Here is a 26,453-nt window from a genome sequence, read left to right as displayed (position 1 = left end):
TACGTAATGTTTTGTACTTTCGTCGTAAATTATTAATCCAGCATTTATGGACTGTTTGTTATATAACATTTTAGTCTTATTTTCACTTGTAAAACACATTGCCGAAGTATGTTCGGTCTATATAAATTATGACGTAGAAGATTTTGATTACTTGCACATATACTTATCAATATTCGTCAGAATCATTCTTGCATATTGTAATTAGTGCTGCAATAAATTATAAGAATATTTCTAGGAGATGTTATTAACTGATAACCTCTGTCTATTCAAATTTATTTATATGAGAACGACGTAATTGGACTGTATTTAAACGTGAATCAACAACGTTCTTGCATATTTATATTTCCATGTGACATTTCTGTTGAATAGTTTGAATATATTTCTATACCAATGGTTAAAGAACGCCAATTAAAAAATGGTCATAGAGAGAAAACTCTTTTGCTGGTAAACAATGCTAGACCGCATTCTACATGTGGCATAACCTTAACCAGAAGGACGAATTGTAAATAATGTAACTTAACTCATACAGCCACTAGATGAAATGACTTGTATTTTTGTTGTTGAGATGTTAGAGACACTGATTTATTAACGAATGTCTATACAATTATCCTAGAAAATTGAAATTAGTTGGAATGAAAGAAAAAGATGTATGTAAATTTAAAAATCATTTCATAAAAAAGTAGGAATATAAAAAGAATTTAGGAATAACTGGCGGAAATGTTATGATGTGTGAGGAATATTGACCAACAGTTGATTAATTATTGCGTTTTCAATTTTAATTACAAAATATGATACATTTTTAAGTTATTAAAAATGATGTCATTGCGATATCAATGCTTTAGTATTACCGTTATGAAGACAGCTTTCTAAATACGAAGCTAAGAGAATATTGTAGCTTCAACATACTTTGGACGATATTTCCTCGTTCTGTTTATGAAATGTTGCTAAACGTCAACAACGTATTTCCCTAGCTCTGACTGAATCGGTAACTACCGAATCGATCAGTCTAATTACACTCTAACTCAGTCTAATCACTCAAAGATAATGAAAAAATTTAGTAATGTGATGCTGTCAGTAGATCATTAAAACTTCCAGCTTTCTGCTTTACCGATTTCTAGTTATCTAACTTTTTGTTTGCTGGGTGTAGATATCCTATGGTGATAATTGTACAACCGCACGGCCAATTTCGCAATGATGCTAGTCATGGTTAAAACGAATAAAACGGACACTATTGTCAGGAATACCACGATGTCCATGTCGCAACGCTGGTACCATGGTTGATGGGCCAATTTTGAACGTAGATGAGGGGTGCCTTTATAGCGAACCACGTACTCGACCCACCATACTAGGTTTTTCACTAAATCGTACGGGTTATCGTTCACGAGCTCTTTCAGTGCAATTATCTTTTCTTTGTACCTGGAAAAATCAAAATGAAATTATACCTTCTTGTAGAACTACATCGGTCATACTTAACAATATTGTCAATCTAGATCGTGACGCTTCTATCTATTCATTTAATTTATTGTTGACTTTTACTATAAATGAAATTGGCAATAAAATGTGTAGATAAAATATAAGATATTAAACACACATAGAGTGTGCGGATCAATCGACAGTTTTTTTGAACAAAAATATCCTAATGCGAGGATATCTATAAGACAATTTTACCAAACTTTTTATCGACCTTTTTTTCCCAGAATGCCCAGGGTCACCTTCAGTTTTTTCTAGGTAAATCTATAATTTTTGTACATCCATCTTTTAGGGGGTGCTGAGACTAATACACCAAACTTCATAATAAATATTTCTTTCTGAGTATAAAATAACTGAAAAATACGCTGCAATCCTTGAAAATTAATTACAATTTCTATTTGTTCCGAACAAAATTATCCAATGACAGCACAAGTGCTCGATAGGAAATTTCCTAGACGTTGTATTGATCGTCGTGGCGTAGTCAATTGGACAACACGATCTTATTCCGTTAGATTACTTTTCGTGGGGTGCATTAGAGAGAGAGAGAGAGAGAGAGAGAGAGAGAGAGAGAGAGAGAGAGAGAGAGAGACTTTATAAAGAACTTCCAACAACGTTGAAAGATATGCAACAGAGAGAATTATACAATAATTCAAGGATAGTAAAGATATTTGTTATGAAGTTTTACGAATTAAAACAAATAAAAAATGGTTGTACAAAAATTGTAGGTTTATCCATACCTTATGTCAATAATTAAAATTGCCGACGTTGTTCTATAACCGGGGTGTCCCCGGGATCGCTATGATAAGCTTCTACATTAAATTACTGTTTTATATAACTCTGATGTAATGATATAATAAAAAATAATTATATGATATGATTATTTTTCAAAACAAGTAATTTTAAAAGAGAAAGATTAAATTTCTATACATATTTCCATAAACAATTTACACGAAGAAACATATTATCGTATACAAGGTTATGAGTTTGAATACTCACTCCTTATTAGTTATGATTTCTCTAATGGCAGCCTCTAATTCTTCTCTCGTGATAGATACGATATCCATGTACTTTGCGACACCAAGATTCTGCATCTTGAGCACCTGGGAGTCTTGATCCGCTAATATCGGAAATCCTAATAGTGGTATCGAAAAGTGTACCGCCTCCTCACTGCTTTGCATACCACCTTGGTACATGAACAGCTTAATATTGGGGTGCGCTGTATAACAATGTTCCACGATTAATAACCAAAAGTATATATTATACTATAATATATATAATACACATATAGTATAAAAGTATATACTATACCATATTGCCTGAAAACTGAATATCTTTATGGGAACTGAGTACAAGAGGAACAAATGTGATCATGCAAAAAGACTCCTTTTCACTCTTCTTCTATTCAACATGTTTTTAAAATGGTAGTTTTCTAACAGATTTCAAACGATATCGAATCGTATGTACCATCCATTGAGACAAAATTTGTTACTTATTGTTAATTCCGAAATTGTAGTACTAAATATTCAAACAGTGGTTTCATGTATAGAATAATTAATATATAACGGATGGAAGGACCCTGGTCCATTTAGACTTCGGTACAACTATCTAATTTCTGGCAAGCAATTGTTTCCTTAAGGTCTACAGGAAAACTAATGCTAGAAATAATACCTTATAAAATACAAAGAAAATAATTGATAAATAAAATTATAAATGATTCTCCGCGTATTCATGGTTAGTTATATTTCTATTAGAAAAATCGACCACATTCATATGTTAAAAGTAGTCTTGTCTAGAGTCTGATTTCAAATCTATTAAATGACCCCATGTTTTCCTGCCTCGCATACTAGTGGCTGATGTCAAAATCAGTTCACCAATAGAAGATACTGTGACTTTAACGTAACCTTGCCACAAAAAATGTTGAGATTATACTGTTCCTTTCGCACATATCACCTATTTTCTGTGTATGTTCGGTCACATACTAGATAGTTTATCATAAACGACTTCTTCTAGGGAACAGTGAAAGATTATACTTATCGTTATTAGCCACCAACCACACAGAACAAAACACATGCAACAAAAAATAATCTCTCATTAATCGCTTGAATCATAGCAAACTGTAAGAAAGAATATTCATACATCATTTCACAGTCATTTATAATCGTAAATGACTGTGCTATAATACGAACTCAATATTTCATATGCATTTTACATTTGAAGAAGTGATTACAAATTAAATAGTCACTGTTTCGTTATACTTTTTCTAAATTCAAAATTTTAACATTTTATTTCCTTGGCCTCGTTTTGATCAGTTACTTGACTACGAGTTAGAATTACATGGTGCCATTTACGAAATCATCTGTTGCCTTCGAAAGATCCTGAAGGCAAGACTCACGACCGCTTTTTTCTTCGAATTAGTCTCCTCTCTCTAATCAAATCCACGCGAATCTCTTGTACAATGAAGTACAGTAGATAAAAAAATGTTACTTTACCAAGAATGCTTTGCTGAGGAAGCCATTTTCCTGTAAAGACGTTTTCGGGCTTATCGGGCATGTCCTTTTCGAACTTCCACACAACTTTATAGGGCAGTTTGGAAAATACGTCAATGAAAATCTGTCGCGTCTCTTTAGGCATGCTCGAGCTCATAACGTTGCTACCCAAACTGAAGTAGATAAATCCTTCGGTCGCGTTATCCACAAAGCGTTTTAGATCCTACCAACACGGAAGACAGGGATAATTATCTTTCTCTGTCGACGAACAACAAAGTTAACGCAAAATGGGCTCGACTCATTCTTGATTCGAACGTCTTGTCGAACGGAGCTTTATCCTAGAGCAAGAAATGATTTTATGTACTAGTTTAAAGAAACTCCGAAAATTTGCTGAGCGAAATTTACATATGATCAGCCATTTTACACGATACTAATTGTACACACTGAACGTGTTCAACTTTGAATATTTTTCCTGACATTTATCGTTCTGATTTTTATCGTTATGACATACCCTTCAACATCGCTGCTTGATTTGGCATAACTCTGGTTTTTCTATTGCTTTCAATTATTCCGAAAGAATTTCAATTGTTATAACCTATAAAGCACATTATCAGAATGTTGAAGATGAAGATAGTGACACACTTTTCTTAAAAAGTTAACAGTTGGACAAGAATCTTTGAATGTCACACAAAATTGTTGGCTAGGATGTTTCAAAGTACAAAGCCTGCTTCTCTCAGAAAGCCAGAGTGTGTATCGATGAATTAAGTAGTGGCAAATGTGAACTATATATCTTTCTTTTTTGTTATGCACTTCATCATATTACATTCAATATGTCGACGTTAATGTAACAGGAACTGAATAATCATTATTTTTCGTAGTTTCTGCAGTAGAATCTGCATATGCAACCGCGCGTAAATATTTCATTTAAAATAGCCTGTGCGAGTTGCACGTAAATCGAATAGATACAAATTATCGGTACATACTATATGTAAACATACCGCGGGCAACGGAGACGGGTTCTCCTCAACTTGGAAAGACGTGAAGGTAATCATATTGGCAAGCTTCGGTCTGGCTGGCGTTATGGCATCGGCTTGGTTGACAAATACAACACTAGTGTTCTTCAGTATGTCCAGCAATGGAGGCAACGGTCCGAAATAGTGTTCTGCTAATTTCTGCTGACGTGGGAAAAGATCACGATAGAGACTGTACAAGAATCGCCAGAGTTTAAGATAATTTCGTAGTCTCTTCCAAAATGGCTGATTCGTCCCCACGTTCGCCTCCATTTCCCAGGTGGACTCGTGCGATGGCAATATCAGACCACCGAGAGCGTGTTCGTTCAATGAACACAATCCCAGTGTGCTCAACCCTAAAAGTATACGGTGAGATAACAGTATTTTACGTGCCAAAAGAATTTAATTTCCTGTGCAATATAGAAAATTTTAAAAATCGTTTGTTTTTTGACATATTATAGTTTCCAAATGGTATACCACAAAATAATATATAATACATATTTTATTAAAATATAAAAATATCTTCTGATAGAAACAGATGTTCAAATATTCATCGAATTGGCAATGAATTCTAACATTTTGGGCATGTAAGCATCCAAAACTGGTTCGTATATCGAATCGATTAACACGGCGATAGCTAATTGACCGACTACGTGATCGATACTTTAAACTGACTAGAACTATTTTATAGTTATGCGACATTATAGAACAAAGTTTTAGTCTAACTCTTGTTTTCTATTCCTGTTGTATTTCTTACAACCTGCCGAACATGTACGGTCCAATTTGGAGCCACGAAACTTAACAATTTTGCAATATTCGTGATGTCTCTATCGTTGGAATTCATCCTTGACGGACTACAATAATCGATATATTGATTAACGCTTGTACGGCGTGGTCCAATTGGATCACGAGTATAAATATTGTTATTTGACATATAGTTTCAGACCTTCAGACCTTGTATGATCATGTATATGCAAGAGAGAGAAATATCGCGATACTTGGATAATGGAAAAAAGCCATCATTTTCCAAAATGTGAAAATCATGGCTTTATTAAGAAAAATACAGCATAAATTTATGGGCCACCAGTTGAGATAAAACGGATGACTCTTGAGTAAGGATATTAAGGATATTAAACATTTATTCAGGGTCTCGTCAAGATAGGCTTGTGTCACTAGGGTTCCTTACTTAGGCAATCGAAACAAACGCGAAGAAATACCTATTAAGGGTGCGTCGAATCTATGAGCGAAGGCGTAGGTGGCTGGAATCATGAGCATTTCGACCATCACTACGTCGAACTTCTGGTTGCTGTCGGGTGCGTAGATCGGTTTCATATCTCTGTGATTCAGCACGTGTTCCGTCCAAGCGTCGCTCATTTTAAACATATACCGCTCAAAAAAATTCCAAAAATCGATTCCGTCGAATCGAAGCTGCATGAAATCGATTTCCCTGATGGTATTGTACCCTTTGCCGACGTCGATCTGTTGGAACGTTTTCGGGTCCATGTTCGGGATCGGATTCGATGTAAGAAGCACAATTTCGTGGCCACGCTCGTGCAACTCGAGCCATAGTCTTCGGTATGGAATCTGATGGCTGTAAGATGGCGTCGGGACAAGCGCTAAGATCCTGGCGGTCTGTACTTGCTGGCTGATGCAGAGCATGGTCAACACCAAAAGCACAAACGGCAAAACAGAGAACTTCATAGTGCCGAGAATCAACGATCAATCCCTGGCGCTGACTGAGGAACTACTAATCATTGGGTCGCACGCGTTTCCCTTGATTTACGTAAGTTAGTCTTTAGTCTTTATCTTGTAGAAGATACTGCTGACTCATGGTGTCAATGAGGGAAATTAACGCAATTCGTTATCCAAATTAGCACGTCCTGTTGCAATACATTGCATTTTGGCGAAATGTTACATTCGGAGTGCCTCGTATCATCAATGGGGGCAACAATGCTTCAAGTGAGATTTAATTTTTCTTGATATCAACAGTTTGGTAACTGCATTCCGAAATATGATGATTTTTAGTATTTACTCTGGGATATTTGATTCTGAAACACCGCTCGAGTTCAATATTATTATATAATTAACTAAATAACGGATTTTCATCAATTTTAAGCTATTAGAATTATTATTAGTGTTATCTTACTAAACTTCTCTTTTACATAATAATTACATTTGTGATACATTTTTTTATTTCTGTACCTATTGTCGTCGCCCGGACATAAACAAACGGCAGAGGTATCAAACGGTAAAGGCAGGCTTCGAGCTCTGAGTTCGAACGAACTCGAACGTGATACGACGAGGGTTAAGCATTTTCTGTTCCAATTGAAGAGTAAGTTTTTTAATTATATGGTAAATTAAAATAAATGTGTTTACCTTTTTCATGAATACATGCAACGTGCTGCCTACATGTGACATTTAGGCAGTAAAAATATGAAAATATACACATGAGATAAGCGAACATAATTAGTGACTCCCTGCGGACAAGCTATTTTTGTTAACGATGTACGTAGCTATGTAAAAATATGAGGGATCGACCGACACATATATATTGAGCACTTATAAATAATATAGTACGACGAGATCTATGTTCGTTAATCTCTAATTCATTATCACCTGTTTATGAACATTTCTCCTTATACTCAATATTTTCAAAATAGCCTAATATATCGTCTGAAGATTTGAAACGTCTCTCATCATTAAGCTATCATTAATTCGATTTGTATTTTCTTAAACGGTGCTGAACATTCCGGTTCAATAGTAAACGGAAACATTGAAATCAATGCTTGTTTAGTTGAATAGAAAGGGATGTTTGCAACCATTTACACAATGGTTGGAAGCATTAAACTCAATGCACGCCGTAGATAAGAGGTGTAATAGACACAATGGTCGAGAGATAAAACGGTGATCACTAGTAATATTTATCGGTCAACGAATCGAATATTATATTGGTACACTTGCTAAAACAAAAAATTGAAAGAAACCGGAAAGAAATCGAATTTAGAAATTTTAAATTATAGCAAATAAAATTATCAACTGATAACATCAAATGATTTCCCATGCGAAAAGTATTTCATATTAGAGATGCGAAGAACGCTAGAATGCTGAAGGAGAGTGTGAAAAGAAGATAATAAGTAGATTTCCTGAAAATGTTTTCTTTTCGTTACAATTAAAAAACATTTCTTACAAAAGAAACATTTTTACTCTTTTTTTATTTACCTTCAGTAGATACAATTATATTGAACATCGTTACATCACTCAGGGATTAACATTCATTACTGCCGCAGATACAACAAATCCAATCGATTGAACCACGTCCATGCCGCTAGTACAAAGAACATGAATCGTAAAGTTGTACATTGCATTCCTCGATTCTCATACATCATATATTTACGTATATACATAGTATATCATTTACATAAGATATTCTGAATCATTTGAACTATAATCGAATAAATTAATAAGTTAACGCTTGCGCATAGTTTAAGCAATTATGGCACGATCTGTTCGTAAATTGATTACTCCACATCAAGTATCTTCATGGTTCCGATTGAAGCAGTAACCACAAAAACAATCAGCATAATTTGCTATAAAATGCATAACAAATAAAAACTGATGAATTTGCCATTATGCTAGTATCATACCTTTCTGTTTTATCGATATACAGCTATTTAATTTTTTGTTTGCTGTGTGGAGATATCCTGTGGTAATAATTGTACCACCGCACAGCCATTTTCACGATGATACTAGTTATACTTAAAATTATTAAAACGGACACTATCGTCAGGAATACCACGATGTCCATGTCGCAACGTTGGTACCATGGTTGATGAGCCAAGCTTGAACGAAGATGGGGGGCGCCTTTATTGCGAATCACATATTCAACCCACCATGCTAGGTACTCCACCATATTGTACGGAGTAACATTCACGAGCTCTTTTAGTGCGATTATCTTTCCTTTGTATCTGAAAAAGACAAAATAAAATTATACCATATTGTATGATTTCATCAGACTAGCTTAACAATATTGTTAACCTAGATTCTATTACTACTAATTATTTCTTTAATAATAATTCGTACAGTTCACGATGTTTGCTTTAATATGAGTTGACAATGTAATGGGTTTAACGATAAAAATATTATAAAACATTAGTACTATTTCTTCGAGAAATACATATTTTTTTTATAATTATGTAACTTGATGTAAAGTTATCGAGTAGGCTCTCTCCTTTATGAAGCTAAACTGTTCCTTTAAAAATTAAACAAATATAGAACGAATTTCTATATGTATTTCAATAAAAAAAGTTTTACCAAGAGATACATCTTTGTATACAGAGATCGTTTGCATAAGTTTGAATACTCACTCTTTATTGGTTATGATTTCTCGTATGGTAGCCTCCAATTCCTCTCTCGTGATAGTCACGACGTCCATGTATTTTGCGACACCGAGAGCATCCATCCTGAGCACTTGGTAGTCTTGATCCGCTAATATCGGTAATCCTATTAGCGGTACCGAAAAGTGTACCGCTTCCTCAGAGCTTTGTAGTCCTCCTTGGTAGATGAACAGCTTAATATTGGGATGCGCTGTGTAACAATATTCCACGATTAATAATCAAAAGTCTACTTCTATACTATATTAGTGAGGCATTTTATTTTATTTACTTGACTACAAATCTGCTGTTTACAAAATCATCTTTTATCATTACAAGATCGTGAAGAGGAAAGACTCACGACTGCTTTTTTCTTCGAATTCGTTTCCTCGCTAATGAATTCCACGCGAATCACCATGTATAACGAGAATACAACAGATTGAAAATGTGACCGTACCAAGAATGCTTTGCTGAGGAAGCCATTTTCCAGTAAAGATGTTGTCGGGCTTGTTGGGCATGTCCTTCTCGAACTTCCATACAACTTTATAGGGCAGTTTAGAAAATACGTCAAGGAAAATCTGTAGTGTCTCTTTAGGCATGCTCGAGCTCATAACGTTGCTACCCAGACTGAAGTAGATGAATCCTTCGGTCGCGTTATCCAGAAAGAGTTGTAGATCCTACCAACAAAGAAAACAGGGATAATCATCCTCCTCTATCAGCGACCGACGAAGGTAACGCAAAGAAAGTGCGACTCATTACAAAGCAAGTTTATCCGACGCGCTTGACGCACAGGGCTATGCTCTACAGTGTACAGGAAATGTTAAGAACTGATTTTATGTATTGCAATAATTAAATAAATAAACGAGAGGAACATTGAAAACTTTGTGTTGAATAAAACTTGGAAAATGGCTGAGCGAAATTTGCCTTTGATCAGCTATTTTAGACGTTACAAACTGAATATATTGAACACGTTCAAGTTTCAATAGTTTTCTTGATACAACCTTTTAATATTTTCTTGATAATGTGTACATGTGCAGTTCTAATATCGTCAATATATCGACATTCGTCCTCAAAGTTAATGTAACAGGAACTGAAAGATTATTATTTTTAATGTTTTATAATATTTAATTTAAAATGGTCAGTGTAAGTAGCATGTGCATCAAATAGGCGCAAATTATCGGTATACATCATGAGTTGCACGTACAACGAATAAATGCATCGGCACACATTTTATGCATACGTACTGCCGGCAAAGGAGTCGGAGTTTTCTCGACGTGGAAAGACGTGAAGGTAACCATGTTCGCAAGCTTCGGTCTGGCTGGCGTTATGGCATCGGCTTGGTTGACAAATACAACACTAGTGTTCTTCAGTATGTCGAGCAATGGAGGCAAAGGTCCGAAATAGTGTTCTGCTAAATTCTGCTGACGTGGGAACAGATCACGATACATAACGTACAAGAGTCGAGAGAGTTTAATATAATTTTGCAGTCTCCTCCAAAATGGTTGATTCGTCCCCACGTTCGCCTCCATTTCCCAGGTATATTCGTGCGATGGCAATACCAGACCACCAAGAGCGTGTTCATTGATAGATAACATTCCCAGCGAGCTCATTCCTAATAGCATACGGAGAGATGATAATATTATGTATGCAGATTAATAGAATTTTGCGTGCAACATAGTATTCTCAATAGAATAATTTAATAATTATTTTGGTCTTTTTTACGTAATTTTCAAACGATAGCTAACTTCTTTTTGATAGCTTTTATAGTTTGTGCAGAAGAGAGTCGGTTCAGACAAAACGGTTGATTTCTCCCTTAAAGTAAAAAACGCGTGAGAACAAAATACGGCTAAATTTTTGAGTAGGTATGTTAAACTCTTATTCAAAAATTCATTAAGATCGACGTGTATCACCAGATTCCTCTCTTACACATACAAAACAAATCTGAAGAAATACGTACCTATTAAGGGTGCGTCGAATCTATGAGCGAACGCGTAGATGGCTGGCATCGCAAGCATTTCGGCCATCACAACGTCGAACTTCCGGTTGCTGTTGGGCGCATAGATCGGCTTCATATCCGTGTGATTTAGCACGTGTTCCACGAAGACATGGGCCATGCTGAACAGATTCTCTTCCACGAACGCAAGCCATTCGACCTTGTCGAATCGAAGGTGCATAAAGTCGACTTCCCTGATATCCTTGTACGCTTCACTGATGTCAATCTGTTGAAACGTCTTCGGGTCCATGTTTGGGATCGGGTTCGACGTGACGAGCACTAATTCGTGGCCGCGTTTGTGCAACTCGAGCCATAGTCTTCGATATGGGATCTGATGGCTGTAAGATGGCGTCGGGACAAGCGCTAAGATCCTGGCGGGCTGCACTTCGTGGCTGATGCAGAGAAGAACGGCGGTCGAAAGCACAACCGGTGGCAAAGGGAATTTCATTGTGCCGAGTTTCAACAATCCGTTCGAGGCGTTAGTTGCGGAACTACTAATCGTTGGATCACACTTGTCCGTTGATTTACGTTCGCTGATCTATACGATAGAGCTGTATCAGTAGTGCAATCTGTCGGCAATCCTGTCGAGTCATGGAGCCAGTGTGGGAAATTGACGCAATTTGTCAACAATTATAGCACGTTCTGCTGCAATTCTTAGGATCTTGATAAACATGTGATCGATACAATCGAAGTAAAGTATCATCGATAGAAGCGACGGGGATTCAAGAGGGCTTTACTTTCTTTTTAAACAACGGTTTCAGAATTGCATTTCAAAATATGACGGTTTTTAGAAATTACTTTTTAGAATCTCTGGTATATTTAATTTTCGAGCGTGCACGAATTGTGTGTGGATTGTTAACTGTATAACAGATTTTTATCAATTTTATACATATTAAGCATTTTCTGCTTCAATTGCAGTTTAATAGGTTTAAAAACATGAAAATGAGGTTGGTGCTGCTATATGGTTCAATGAAAACCAAGCAGAATCACTCACGTTTCGAGAAAATAGTTTATTACAATTTACCCCGAGCATGAATTTGCACATTTCATCTTTGCAATCGAGACAATATAATTCGAATTCATAAATTGTACATACATTAAAGTAAGATATCTAGGGATTCGTAAACAACAAAAACGCAAAAATTCAAACGATTTATAATAACGATTCATTGTAAAGGAGGTATTGACACAAAATTTATATAGGCAAAGCAAATGGTAATGGTAATTTGGATGTTCGACTTAAGACGTACATGCGATGTTCAAATGTATCAACAATAATAACGCTAATAATATTATCAAGTTATCTCTATACATATAATGATAAACATTTCTTAGAAAAGAGACATTTTTAACCTTCTCTATTTACATCCTGTACATATCATTATTTTGAACACCGTTACATCATTCGGGCATTACCATTGATTAATGCCGTAGATACAAGAAAACAAATCGATTATGCTCCCAACTATGCTCCTTTTACTAGTACAGAAACATAAACCGCGTCAAGTGGTACGTTGCATTCTCCAATTCTAATTAATCATACATTTACATACTTAGCACCGTTACATATACTATTCAGAATTATTTGATCTATAATTATCTAAATTCGCAACTTTAAGTTTAAGCACAATTTCAAGAATACCGGTTTGCTGTGGCCACAAATTATTTACTACACATCAAGAATCGATCAGTCTATTTTACTAGTACGATGCATTCCGTAAATCATTGAAAGTTCCAACTTTTTGTTTTATCAATTTCTAGCTATCTAATTTTTTGTTTTCCGGGTGGAGATATCATTTGGTAATATTTGTACCATTGCACAGTTATTTTCGCTATGATGCTCGTTATGCTTGAAATGATTAAAACGGACACTATTGTCAGGAATACTACGATGTCCATGTCGCAACGTTGGTACCATGGCTGATGAGCCAATTTTGAACGAAGGTGGGAGGCGCCTTTATTGCGAATTACGTACTCGACCCACCATGCTAGGTACTCCACCATATCGTACGGGGTATCATTCACCAGTTCTTTCAGTGCGATTATCTTGTCTTTGTACCTGGTAAAAATGAAGTAAAATTGTACCTCCTTGTCAGATTACATCAGACAAATTAAAGAATATTGTCAACCTATGTTCTATTGCTTTCAATTATTTCTTTAATAGTAATTCGTACACTTAGCGAAGTTTGTTTTAAAATCAATTGATAATATAGTGTATTCAATGATTACAATATTATTAAACATTAATATTATGCCTTTGAGAAATATTCGATTAACGTTTTTGTGATATAGAAATTGTTAAAAGTAGCGATAATCGCAATTTTTTACAACTTTCAACCGATAATTGCAATAAATTTTGAGATTTTCACATCAATTTCAATGTCTCTAGTATGTCTTGCCTGTAGCTGATTTCGATGAAATATTCAGCATCTATATATATTACCTAAATCTACAAAATGCATTCTTTAAATTACCGTTGTGGATAAAAAAGTTTAAAGAACACCATTGCTTAATTTTTGTGTCATCACAACCAAATGCAATTCTTGAAAACAATTTTGTAGCAATTGTCTAGTAAACTCCTCTAACGTATCAGGAAGATTTAGACTGTTTGGCGCGATTATACAGAAGTTACTCCACTTTAAAGGCGTTCGAATACTTTCGTGAATTTGTGTACGTATCTTGATTGCGAATTTATTATTAATTAGAAAGTACTTTGTTCACCAAGAATTTGCTTTAGCATTCTGTAATTCATGTGTTGTTTTAAAAATTTCTATTTTTAAACCAAGCAATTTTCAAAGATAAAGATTGGTATTCTATATGTATTTCAATAAATAAGTTGTATTAATAATAATATATTTTCGTGTACGAGGTGGTGAATTTGAATACTCACTCTTTATTAGTTATCATCTCCTTAATGGTAGTCTCCAATTCTTCTCTGGTGATAGTCACGATGTCCATGTATTTTGCGACACCGAGGGCCTCCATTCGAAGCACTTGATAGTCTTGATCCGCTAATACCGGAAATCCTAACAGTGGTACCGAAAAGTGTATCGCTTCCTCACTACTTTGCAGACCTCCTTGGTAGATGAACAATTTAATATTGGGGTGCGCTGTATAACAATGTTCCAAGGTTAATAACCAACAGTCGATTTCTGTACAAGTTTCACGAGGTATCGAGTAACTGATCATCTTTATAGGAATTGAAGTTGAACGGTTCAAGAGGGAATGTGACTACGCAAATAGACTCCTGTCAATTCTTCTTGTCGTCAACGTCTCGAAAAATGGCGCCATACAAAATCACCCACAACAGAGAATCAAGAAATAATCTCATACAATTAAGCGACAGAATCATAGCAAAACATCGCCATTTCGTACATTTAACTTGACTGGAAAAGAATAATTGCATCTTCTGGAAATGCTAGTGCTTCATTTTAACCATAAACGATCGTGCTATACCAAAAGTCCAATATTCGGTATGCATTTTATAGAAGCAATTACAAATTAAATTCTGACGGCTTCATTACATTTTTTCTAAATACCGAAACATAGTATCGTTTTATTTTGTTGCTCTATAATCAATTCCACATGAATCGCCTTTTATATCGAGAACTCATCAGATAAAAAATAAGACTTTACCAAGAATGCTCTGCTGCGGAAGCCACTTTCCAGTATAGATGTTGTCGGGCTTGTTGGGCATGTCTTTTTCGAATTTCCACACAACTTTATAGGGCAGTCTGGCAAACACCTCAAGGAAAACCCCTAAGATCTTTTTTGGCATACTCGAGCTCATAGCGTTGCTACCCAGACTCAAGTAGATGAATCCTTCGGTCGCGTTATCCAGAAAGCGTTGTAGATCCTACCAACAAAGAAAACAGGGATAATCATCCTCCTCTATCAACGATCGACGAAGTTAACGCAAAGACGGTGCGACTCATTACTAAGCAAGTTTATCCGAAGCGCTTGCGCACAGGACTTTGCTCCACAGTGTACAGTAAATGTTAAGAACTGATTTTATGTATTGCAATAATTAAATAAATAAAGGAGAGGAACATTGAAAACTTTGTGTTGAATAAAACTTGGAAAATGGCTGAGCGAAATTTGCCTTTGATCAGCTATTTTAGACGTTACAAACTGAACATATTGAACACGTACAAGTTTCAATAGTTTTCTTGATACAACCTTTTAATATTTTCTTGATAATGTGTACATGTGCAGTTCTAATATCGTCAATATATCGACATTCGTCCTCAAAGTTAATGTAACAGGAACTGAAAGATTATTATTTTTAATGTTTTGTAATATTTAATTTAAAATGGTCAGTGTTAGTAGCATGTGCATCAAATAGGTGCAAATTATCGGTATGCATCATGAGTTGCACGTACAACGAATAAATGCATCGGCACACATTTTATGCATACGTACTGCCGGCAAAGGAGTCGGAGTTTTCTCGACGTGGAAAGACGTGAAGGTAATCATATTCGCAAGCTTCGGTCTGGCTGGCGTTATGGCATCGGCTTGGTTGACAAATACAACACTAGTGTTCTTCAGTATGTCGAGCAATGGAGGCAAAGGTCCGAAATAGTGTTCTGCTAAATTCTGCTGACGTGGGAACAGATCACGATACATAACGTACAAGAGTCGAGAGAGTTTAATATAATTTTGCAGTCTCCTCCAAAATGGTTGATTCGTCCCCACGTTCGCCTCCATTTCCCAGGTATATTCGTGCGATGGCAATACCAGACCACCAAGAGCGTGTTCATTGATAGATAACATTCCCAGCGAGCTCATTCCTAATAGCATACGGAGAGATAATAATATTATGTATGAAGATTAATAGAATTTTGCGTGCAACATAGTATTCTCAATAGAATAATTTAATAATTATTTTGGTCTTTTTTACGTAATTTTCAAACGATAGCTAACTTCTTTTTGATAGCTTTTGTAGTTTGTGCAGAAGAGAGTCGGTTCAGACAAAACGGTTGATTTCTCCCTTAAAGTAAAAAACGCGTGAGAACAAAATACGGCTAAATTTTTGAGTAGGTATGTTAAACTCTTATTCCAAAATTCATTAAGATCGACGTGTATCACCAGATTCCTCTCTTACACATACAAAACAAATCTGGAGAAATACGTACCTATTAAGGGTGCGTCGAATCTATGAGCGAACGCGTAGATGGCTGGCATCGCAAGCATTTCGGCCATCACAACGTCGAACTTCCGGTTGCTGTTGAGCGCATAGATCGGCCTCATATCCGTGTGATTTAGCACGTGTTCCACGAAGACATGGGCCATGCTGAACAGATACTCTTCCACGAACGCAAGCCATTCGACCTTGTCGAATCGAAGGTGCATAAAGTCGACTTCCCTGATATCCTTGTACGCTTCACTGATGTCAATCTGTTGGAACGTCTTCGGGTCCATGTTTGGGATCGGGTTCGATGTGACGAGCACTACTTCGTGGCCGTGTTTGTGCAACTCGAGCCATAGTCTTCGATATGGGATCTGATGGCTGTAAGATGGCGTCGGGACAAGCGCTAAGATCCTGGCGGCCTGTATTTGTTGGCCAACGCAGAGCAAGCCGAAGACCGATAGCACAACCGGCGACAGATTGAACTTCATAGAGCTGAGATTCAACGATCGAGTGCCGCTGCTGGTCGCGGATCTACTATTCGTTGGATTGCACGTTCGCGTGGATTTACGTACGTTGATCTTTATAAAGCTGCAGGTTCAGTATTTCAATTTGTAGATGGTACTGCTGAGTCATAGAGCCGGTGTGGGAAATTCACATAATCGTTATTCATGGTAGCATGTTCTGAGGATCTTGGGAAAATGTGAATAATACGTCCGGATTGCCGCGTATCATCGGTGGAGCTGGCCACGGGTCAAGTAAGCTTTATTTGTTTCTTCAATATCAACAGTTTCGTAATTACATTCGGAAATATAGTAAATTCTCTCCTATTGTCTCTCTCAGCTTGTAAAGAAAAGTGGATAATTTAGAAAGAGCAGACAAGATTATTGGAACCACACGGTTCGTTTTTATAGTTGCCAATTGTAAACAATTATAAAAACATGCCACATATTTCATATCGTTTACAAGCTGAGGGACAATTTGAGAGAATTCAAAGTATGAGAATTTTTAGTATTTATTATACTTTGGGATACAGTAAATTCTCCCTAATTGACGCACAGATTGTACAGATATATGGACAATTTGGGAAGAGGTGATACAATTATTCGAACCTTGCGACTCGTTTTTGCAATGGCCGATTGTCAACAACCAGAAAAACGTGCCGCAAGGCTCGAATAATCGTATCTCCTCTTCCCAAATTGTCTATTTCTCTGTACAATCTGAGCATGAATTAGGGGGGATTTACTGTACTTGATTCTATTATATAACATGTACAAATCGAAAATAATAATTAACTAGATAACAGATCTTCATAAATTTTACGCATTTTCTGCTTCACTTGCGGCTGAATAGTTTTAATATGTTGTAAATGAGGTAAGAGCTTTTTAATTGTGTGCATGTATTTATTGTTTTCCATATTACATATCTACTTACACCCGGCTGGTTTGTGAGGGATCAAGTTAGCTTCTGGCCTACGCTCCTTTTTGACTGCTGACCGATAACACATCATGTATCATGGTTGGAATGGTGTGCATACGAGGTGTGTGATACCTACTTGAGAGGGGATGGCATGTATTTTCCGATAGCCAGTCGCGTTTAGGGGTGAGTGTGTACGGTTTCTGTGAAAGTGGTATGCGTTTCCGGTCCCGATCGTGTAAAGGCGATGGGTTTCGATTATACTGTTGTTACGAATACATGCTATCTGTTCTCTACACGTGACATTTATGCACGAAAAATATGAAATACGCAACTATGCTTCTAAGCCTTCCGTCCTCAGCAAATACGGGTAGAAATAGTAAAATCTCCGTCCTAAAAACCAATACTTTTTTGAATTCTTCCTTCCTTCGTTTTACGTTTTGTATATATAAGATCGACTGTGAATAAGTAACATAGCAAACTATTGTCAAATGAGATGAAACATTATTGGTATTATTATTATCATTCACATTACGACAACTTGAATTAGTAAACATAAGCAAACACAGATTCCAGGAAACGAGAGTTTCCTGAGTTCATTCGAAGTAGCTTTTTCCTTAGCGAAAACGCAATCCGCGGCTTTATTTACGAGTTATTGACGAAAAACAGCGACCAATGAGAGGCGGGATCGGCGCGAGGCGGCCAAGCCAATGAACAAAACCGGACAAAGCTGCGGATTGCATTTGCACTAAGGAAAAAATTACTTCAAATGACCTCAGGAACCCCCCATTTCCCGGAAGTAGCATAATTTGAGACACCCTGTATATCGAACGAAAATCAATCCGTTGTTATTTCGTATTTTCTTCGAATTTTGTAATGAAGCATTTTTGAGCCTTTGTTTATGTGACATATTTTTCTTATGTTCGGTCATAGAATATGCTGATACCGCTTTTGGCCGGAAAAATCTGGGAAATCCTCTTTTTAGGATAATAATAAGAATAAATACAGTACAAAAGATTGTTAATTTCATGACAAGTACGCGTTTCATTTCCTACAAACAAAAAGTGTTTACCAGAAAAACTATGAAAATGCTACAAAAAAACAATTAAATAGAGAGACTGTTAAGAATTTGTATAACATTCTGTCAAGCAAAATATTGAGGTTGGTAAAGCCTAAAGGTAGTAATGCAATAGCTAGCAATAAGGATTACAAATCACACCGTCATGGATTTCTAGACAGCGCGTAAAGATACGTCATTCGAAGCAAACAACAGCATTCTTTGGGGAGAAATTATATGGTTCCTGCATAAAAAATTGATGTCTCTAAACATTATCACAGACTGTACATACTATTTGGTCGTGTGTCTCGCGCACGGTGTTTATCGTGCATGTTCGCGGTGTGAACGATGCCATAAATCGTTTTGTTTACTAAATTCTATCAACTGTGTACATATTAACACGGAATGATTTGAAACTTCTGCCAGATCAGCCTCTTTCGGGATTACACTTCTGTCAACAGTGCTGAATTTGCGTATAGCTCGACTGTACGATCTTTTTGAAAGCAATCTTCTTTGAGATAGATTAGACTCTCGAGCAACGCATTTTAAAACACACTTCTTGCCTTACATTCAAACTAAAAGTTTCGAAATAAAACATACTATTCAATTCCGTTTGATGCTCCCAAATACTTTCACGCAATGGCGGAAAGTGAAATATTTTGTATTGCATATAAATAATAATAATAATAATAATAATAATAATAATAATAATAATAATAACGGATGGTTATAAAAATTTAACCGTGCTACGGTGTTTTAACTTGTATAATTTTTTTATGCAAAGCGCGTCACAAATTAGTTCCCATGATTTTTCTGCCATTTCCGATTGGTCTGACAAAAAAAAAAATTAATCTGTATTTAACCAGCTCTATTATGATCTTGAGATAACATCGAATTGAAAAACCATCTCGAATCTATTCAAACTTTTTGAAGGATATGCGCGTATTTTTATAGTCGGGTTTATATAAATCGAACGCCATTAATATGATTTTATGAACACTGAAGAAGAATTAAGAGAAGATTTGCAAAAGGAGTTTTATGTTTGACACCCGAAATCCATGATGCCACTGATATATCACTAGAAGATAAGATGTTAATAAACCTGAAAATAAATCGGTAAATCTCGAATTCTTTCTTCATATCTACAAATCGTTGATAGCATCGATTCATCGTCCATATTTTTAACTCTCCAATTTGTCAGACTGATACAATTAAAAAGGCCAATCAGACTGATCTTATCGGACATTATTTCTAGCCACAGAGATACAAAACTGTAAAAAGGAAATAAATCAACAGATAGAGTTTACAGAGGCATACTTCGCAGTATCCTTAACGCAATCAGCCACAAATAGCTAACATCAGAAATTGTACTTATCAAAACCATTTACAAAAATCGAGATAGTAGTTTCAAGTGGGCCATTCTGTATAGTAAGACCGAAACAGAAAATTAAAATGCTTGATATCATATTCTTTCGTACTGATGTACATGCACGAGCGTCTCTATCTATTGTGTTTGGAGAGCGCGGCAATTATCAAAGAATTCGTTAGAGTTTCGATATACATTCTTTTCGATATGGCGTAACATACAGTTACGGTTAAGTAATGTTGTTCTTAAATTATTAGAATATTAGATTATTATTTTCATTTTACTACATTAATGTTCTTTCACTTTCGTATACCTTATTAAAAATCTTTTCCACGTTAAATTAAAATCAAAATAAACAGTGATAAATAAATGAAATTATATATTAGAGAATAAAATTAATACAAAATGTGTGTATAGATAGAGGATCCTGAAACTTCTTTGTTCGATCCTGGATTAGAGTAGAACAGGTTATACCGAATTTGAAACTCTCTTTCTACGAAATGGTTTCATGTTCAGCAGCAGTAGTAGTAGTAGTAGTAGCAGTAGTAGTAGTAGTAGTAGCAGTAGTAGTAGTAGTAGTAGTAGTAGTAGTAGTAGTAGTAGTAGATGCTGCCTCCAGGTATACATCCAAATTCCCCAGATCGTGAACATGGTAACTTTCGTTTCACAATCTCAAAATATCCATGAATCGGCATCAAAGAACACTTGAACAGCGCCGACGACTCTATCGGACGCGGCTAGCCATGCAAATAGATTCTGATTGGAGGAGAGGAATCGACACCGAACCGGTAGCGGTGAATTTGCAACGCAATATGGGAAACCAAGAGACCGTTCAAGTAAAACGGTTTTCGGTTGAATAGTGAAATCCGCACGAAAGTATAGGAGCTCGTCATGCCACGAGCGTCGAACCGTGCAGCCCGTGAAAAAAGAAATAGCCAGTAGCGGCATCCGTCAGCTCGTTTTCTCCGAGGCATGATATTTTCCTTGCACTTTTCCGCCGGTTTGCAAGCGAATCATCGGCCAGCGACGCGCTGACCAGGAAAGTGAAATCCCACGGTGTAGCGGTCTGTCGCAATGTAACGCGAAGCAGAACGATTTTCTGCGTCCGACTTTGTCAAGTTTCTTAACCTGTCCTGCCGGGGTACCGAAACCCCCACTGTCCCCCGCTAAGTCACCGATAATTGCCCAGCCACGATACCGTGGCGCGAGGAATTCAATTTCATCGAAGCCGGTAAAAAGACCGTTCCGGACAGCTTTTCACGCGAGAACACCAAAATTGGATTCCTCCGAGCGATCCTGCCGCGACGGTTGCCATCGATCGGTCGCGCTATCTCCTTCCGACTTAGGAACAAGAACGCTTCGACGACGAATCCCGATGGTTCGGTATGGCCCAATAGATTACGGGAAAGGACAAGAGATTGATAAGAACTGGATTCGACGAGTCGTTAGATCAGTGTTTAGAACTCGAGTAACAGGGCTAACAAGAGGAAAACGCTCCATTTCACCGTGTACTTCCTCGTACATAGTTACAGCTCCATCGAAGTACGCGGATGATGGTACATTCGAGTATATAAATATACATACAGTAGTTGATATGTTATAAATATCTATACTTTCTTTATATGATTTATAAGTGTCCAATAAAATATCCGAATATTCAATTTTTACGTAACTAATTTCTGAAACGAATATCTAGAATGATATCGTACTATCGTTGTGACGACGAAATAAATGTTTTTCTTCCTAATTCAAATAGCATTTAGATTTATTACAAATTTGTAACCTTAAATTTCCCGAAACGTGTAAGCGTTAACTTAAACATCGACGCGTCTGTAAACGTATAATAATAGATTATCTTGTTATCTTACACAAGGTTAATAATGCATTTTTAACACAATGTCTGGTGGTGATCACCACTTTCATTAGTGATTTTATATTTCTGTACTATGGACTATATTTTGCTATTTGAGTTTTCCGTACCGATATATCGAATGAAATCTTAATTGGTAAGCGGTAAAATATGTAGGATAACGGTGGTATTATAAGTGCAGTTTTGTAGTGTCTTGAGGAATATTCGTTGAATATTATTCGATAAAGAGGCGTCATTACAATGATTCTTGTACTTGGAGATCAGTTGGACACAATCCGTACATACTGGTGCATCAAAACTGATTGCAGCTAGTGTGCCCTCTTTTGATTAGCCAATCCTATAGCGTCTCTCACTTGACATTGAATTTGACTCGAATCGTTATAGACAGTGCCAATCTGTGCTGCAGTTTGTCTCAATTGCCCTAATTGTCACAAGTATATATGATCTATCAAATTGGCAACAGCTTGCTATGCAAAAGGTTCAATCTAAACGGTGCATATTGATGGAGCAATTTAATTGATAAGTACATAAATCGAAAGTTATCGATGAATGTGAACGTCCGCTAAGACATAACAGCAGATTTAATAATTTAAAAAACGACGTATAAATATTAAGGTCGGAATAGATCGTAGAAACAAAGGTCTATGGGGGTTGTTGCAAATGAAGTGACAGTTTTTGAATTTTTCAGTGAAACTTTCGTGTAACAAACTTAATAAATATTTCTTTAATCAGAATAATCTCGAAATCGGAAGAACGAAAGGCAATAAATTCATTGAATGCAGTTTTTACATCAACTTCTACTCGAAACGTTTCTTCGTCTTACGTTTTAAAGTGAAAAAGTGATCTAGGTGCTTGAAGGTATAGAATTTCTATATTTACAAAAATAAAATGACAAATAAAATTAAAATGATCTACTATAATCCGTCGATTTCGATGCAAAATAAGAATTATCCGCATCGATTACTAGAAATAGAAATTAAATAGTAAATTCGTCCTTTCTTTATTCACCGTTTTCATAGTTTTATGATAATATATTGATAGTTCTAAACTTTTAGAATCTTCGTCTTTTAATATTCGGCTAGCCCGCCTGATTTTCGACATTATTTGGACATATAGCGGACAAATTAACAGAGAAAGATTGGCTAAGTATACGTATATATAGATTTGTCATTGGAAAAATAAAAAGAAGTTCATTTTACGGAATAACATTCGGTGTTCATTTAATGAAAAGAACTGAAATTGGACTGTGATTCCAGTCTCCCGTCCGCAAAGTATTAAATTACAACTACACGATTCAGCCATAAATGCATCAAATCCGACGTCTCATAATCAGCATACATTTCTTGCTCACAGAGAAGTGAGCATTTGATGATCGCTACCGTAAGTCCCGCGCGACCGGCAGTTCCAGGAAAGACAAAGAAAGCAAGCGTGTAAAGCAGGCTGGAGCATACGAGCGGAACGAATCCTCCAACGAGAGAGAGACAAACATTTACCGGTGAACTCGAACTGACGCGATCATCGCCTCTTTTCGCCGGCCGGATTCCACGAGAAACTTGTACGCGCATCTGCGCGCGACAGATATGCGACGGATGGCCCGGGATCGTCTTGGATGATCGCGCGCGGAACTGGTCCCTTGCCAAAGCGCCATCGATCTTTTCCATCTCATCGAAGAAATTGCGCGAGCACGTGTACAGTGAAGAGCTTTCGTGCATGTTGCACGTTGCACGCTCCACGCTGTACCGGGCCGGGTTGTACGACGCGACGCGACGCAACGCGACGCGACGCGGGAGATTGATGCCGTAACGCGTTCGCGTTCGCGGGCCTGCGCCAGGAAACTACTAGATCGAATTGATGGCCGTTGATAGCTTCCGGCAACACTGTTCCCGCGAACGTCGTCTTCCAGGAACGCTTGACTCCCACGACCGATCTGTCATTTCGTGGTAACCATTACCGGGAGATTGTTTACGACAAATTACCTTCGATTAGATGCCAGATTGTTTCCACCGGGTCGTTACCACCGGTTGATTGACGCATTGTGCGGCCGGTACACTTAACCTAGCTATGTTCCTCAACTTAATTGTATGGGGCGCCAGGATATTATACGTTTGACCATCGCTACGTGATCCAGCAGTTGTAAACAAAGTTAATTGTAAAAATTAACATGGAAGAAATTAATCAATGAATCATGGAAAAACGAAACATTCTACAACTTTCAATTTTGCCCAACTCTGGTAATAATATTGGCTGTAAAAAAAGTATCGTAAAAATGAACTTTTTTACGCCTCCTTGATAAGCAATTAAATATACCCGATTATTATTCGATAGCACACACGCCATATGTGAATTGTCAAACTTGATTTTCTTGGAAATAATGGCTCATGTCTTTAAGCGTCTCCGTTTCGAATCACTATAATTTCAGATTCACGATCTGTTATCGTCGTTTAATTGGCGATGAGATTGTTACATCATTCTGCAAGAGAACGATTGTAGTGTAAACTATGATTTCATTCAAACTATCATTTTCTTTTTCCGGTGAATAGGGTACGTTACAATTAAACAAATTTTGTTGCTAAATGCCAGATTGAGGACAAATGTATATAAATTTGTTTAAACCGTAATTAATGATTGAGCAAATGTGCAGAGTCACGCTGTGTCGAGCACGAGATAATTCTTTCCTAACCTGTACATATTAAAATGTCCACGTGTCACAATTCTCTCCTGTGTGTGTGTACGCATGAAGGGAATTGTACAATTGAGAGCTAAAGGAATAGGGAATGTAGGAGTTGCGGCAAAGTGATCTTCCTTTGCGTTTATTTATCATTGTCCAAGATGTATACGAATTAGCGTGATTCTACACCTCTGGATCGGTGGAGATCGGCTGAAAAAATGAACCGCAAAATTGTTCTTGATCTTAAAAATCAAGGTCAAAGGGTCGAATTTGTTGTATATATTACAACGTATAGTACTCGTCCAGAGGAACAAATGAATGAAAGGAATCATGGGTCTCGAGTCAACACTTGACATAAAAAACGATGATAAAAATGACGTATAACAATGGAACCATTGGGTCGGTCGAAATGTGTGTAGTTTCGTTTTTCAAAAATATTAAAAAAAAGCCACACGATTCCGTATTGTGTCGATACAAAACAAGACTTCTACGAGCATAAGATTTCGAAGCTATCAGAAAAATGTGCAAAAGTTCTTCTTTTACTCTAAACATGAAAAAATTCTTTTTCATTTTCTCGTGAAAGAACGCGAAACAATTTTTGGGACGATTCAATATAATTTGTGGAATTATGCAACATTGTTAACAGGAAACGATATATCAATCACTATTAAAGGTTAAAACGTGAGACGCGATGTTAATTCATCGTGTCAACGTGATTTCACATGATGTGTGCAAAGCTGTTTCTAGGAAGAGAGAATTAGACACTTGATCGCATAATTGATAAATAATTGCGCAACACTGGAAAATACATTTTTTCATGTTATGCCACTATTGTTGTAAGTGTGCGACGTATATTCGGTCAAATATTCAGATTCTGAACTCTTAAATGTAAAGTACTGCCTAATCTCTGCTGAAAAAATAAATTGTATTAGAATCATTAGCATTTATACAATAATATTAAAAAACAATAAATATATTGATTTCCTTCGGTAGCATCGAATTCTAGAGATGAAATATATTTACATAAATCAATAGAAGTGTGGGATTGCAATGGGAAACGGGGAACTGCAATTGTTTTCCAGAAATAGAAATTATTCATGACTCTATCTAATACGTAAAAACTGCGAATCTCTGTGCACTTAACCTTCAATGTTCCAGAACAAAAGTCGAATTTTTCTTATTTATATAAGTTCAGTTATTTATTTACAGAAATTTACGTAAATATAGATTGTGTTAAGATAATTTTCATAACGAGTAGAATACGATACGATAAAGCAAATTGTTCGATTTCTGACACTTATAATGTGCACTACGATGAAAAGCTTCGGAAAATTATTCGTTTATTTTTTATTATTAGGTTAGCATGTAATCGCGAAACAGAAGCGTACGAATTTAAAGATAAGCCATTTGGTGTGATAACGATTTGATGGCGCATTTCGTGGATGACGAACGTTAAGCAAATTTTTAGTCTTGTTTCCTGACAGAATCGCATTCAGAAATTGCTAGAGAATTGTCCGTCATTATGCACGTTCCTCGGTCTGTTTGCCAAACGTAGTGCTTTCGGGGATTACTTCGAGCGCGAAATGGTACCGTGTTTCTTTCGAGTATACCGGGGAAGT

General features: G+C 36.5%; 2 protein-coding genes and 1 long non-coding RNA gene across 3 annotated transcripts; 1 reads left to right on the top strand and 2 right to left on the bottom strand.

Annotated features, from left to right (window-relative positions):
- Window positions 1-754: 754 nt before the first annotated feature.
- On the bottom strand, window positions 755-12,183 carry LOC117224499 (uncharacterized). Its single transcript, XM_076524579.1, has 11 exons — window positions 11,294-12,183; window positions 10,581-10,948; window positions 9,794-10,013; window positions 9,331-9,550; window positions 8,635-8,931; window positions 8,246-8,291; window positions 6,184-6,685; window positions 4,940-5,322; window positions 3,960-4,179; window positions 2,467-2,686; window positions 755-1,416 (listed from the first exon to the last, which is right to left on the bottom strand). Exons 1-11 carry the CDS (start codon window positions 11,775-11,777, stop codon window positions 1,119-1,121), a joined length of 3,258 nt encoding a protein of 1,085 aa, XP_076380694.1. The 5' UTR covers window positions 11,778-12,183; the 3' UTR covers window positions 755-1,118.
- Window positions 12,184-12,319: 136 nt separating this feature from the next.
- Window positions 12,320-23,700, bottom strand: LOC117224687 (UDP-glucosyltransferase 2). The gene is made up of 6 exons (XM_076524490.1): window positions 23,660-23,700; window positions 16,465-17,048; window positions 15,752-16,119; window positions 14,966-15,185; window positions 14,220-14,439; window positions 12,320-13,388 (listed from the first exon to the last, which is right to left on the bottom strand). The coding sequence occupies exons 1-6, from the start codon at window positions 23,683-23,685 to the stop codon at window positions 13,091-13,093; spliced, it is 1,716 nt and encodes a 571-aa protein (XP_076380605.1). The 5' UTR covers window positions 23,686-23,700; the 3' UTR covers window positions 12,320-13,090.
- Window positions 17,101-18,908, top strand: LOC143260014 (uncharacterized). Its single transcript, XR_013034118.1, has 2 exons — window positions 17,101-18,059; window positions 18,807-18,908. It is a non-coding gene; the product is annotated as an uncharacterized LOC143260014 (long non-coding RNA).
- Window positions 23,701-26,453: the final 2,753 nt, after the last annotated feature.

Source organism: Megalopta genalis, chromosome 9, assembly GCF_051020955.1.
Source record: "Megalopta genalis isolate 19385.01 chromosome 9, iyMegGena1_principal, whole genome shotgun sequence".
Classification (NCBI taxonomy): Eukaryota; Metazoa; Arthropoda; class Insecta; order Hymenoptera; family Halictidae; genus Megalopta; species Megalopta genalis.
This window is presented reverse-complemented; position numbering and strand designations above follow the sequence as displayed.

Excerpts from the sequence above, each read along its gene's own strand:
- LOC117224499 (XM_076524579.1), bottom strand. The coding sequence starts at position 11,777 with ATGAAATTCCCTTTGCCACCGGTTGTGCTTTCGACCGCCGTTCTTCTC. Across the intron at positions 10,949-11,293 it reads ATTCGACGCACCCTTAATAG|GAATGAGCTCGCTGGGAATG; the intron begins GTACGTATTTCT and ends GTATGCTATTAG. Across the intron at positions 4,180-4,939 it reads CCGCGGTATGTTTACATATA|GATCTAAAACGCTTTGTGGA; the intron begins GTATGTACCGAT and ends CCGTGTTGGTAG.
- LOC117224687 (XM_076524490.1), bottom strand. The coding sequence starts at position 23,685 with ATGATCGCGTCAGTTCGAGTTCACCG. Across the intron at positions 17,049-23,659 it reads GCGTCAGTTCGAGTTCACCG|CTTTATAAAGATCAACGTAC; the intron begins GTAAATGTTTGT and ends CTGAACCTGCAG. Across the intron at positions 13,389-14,219 it reads GAGATGATAACTAATAAAGA|GTACAAAGACAAGATAATCG; the intron begins GTGAGTATTCAA and ends CATTTTTACCAG.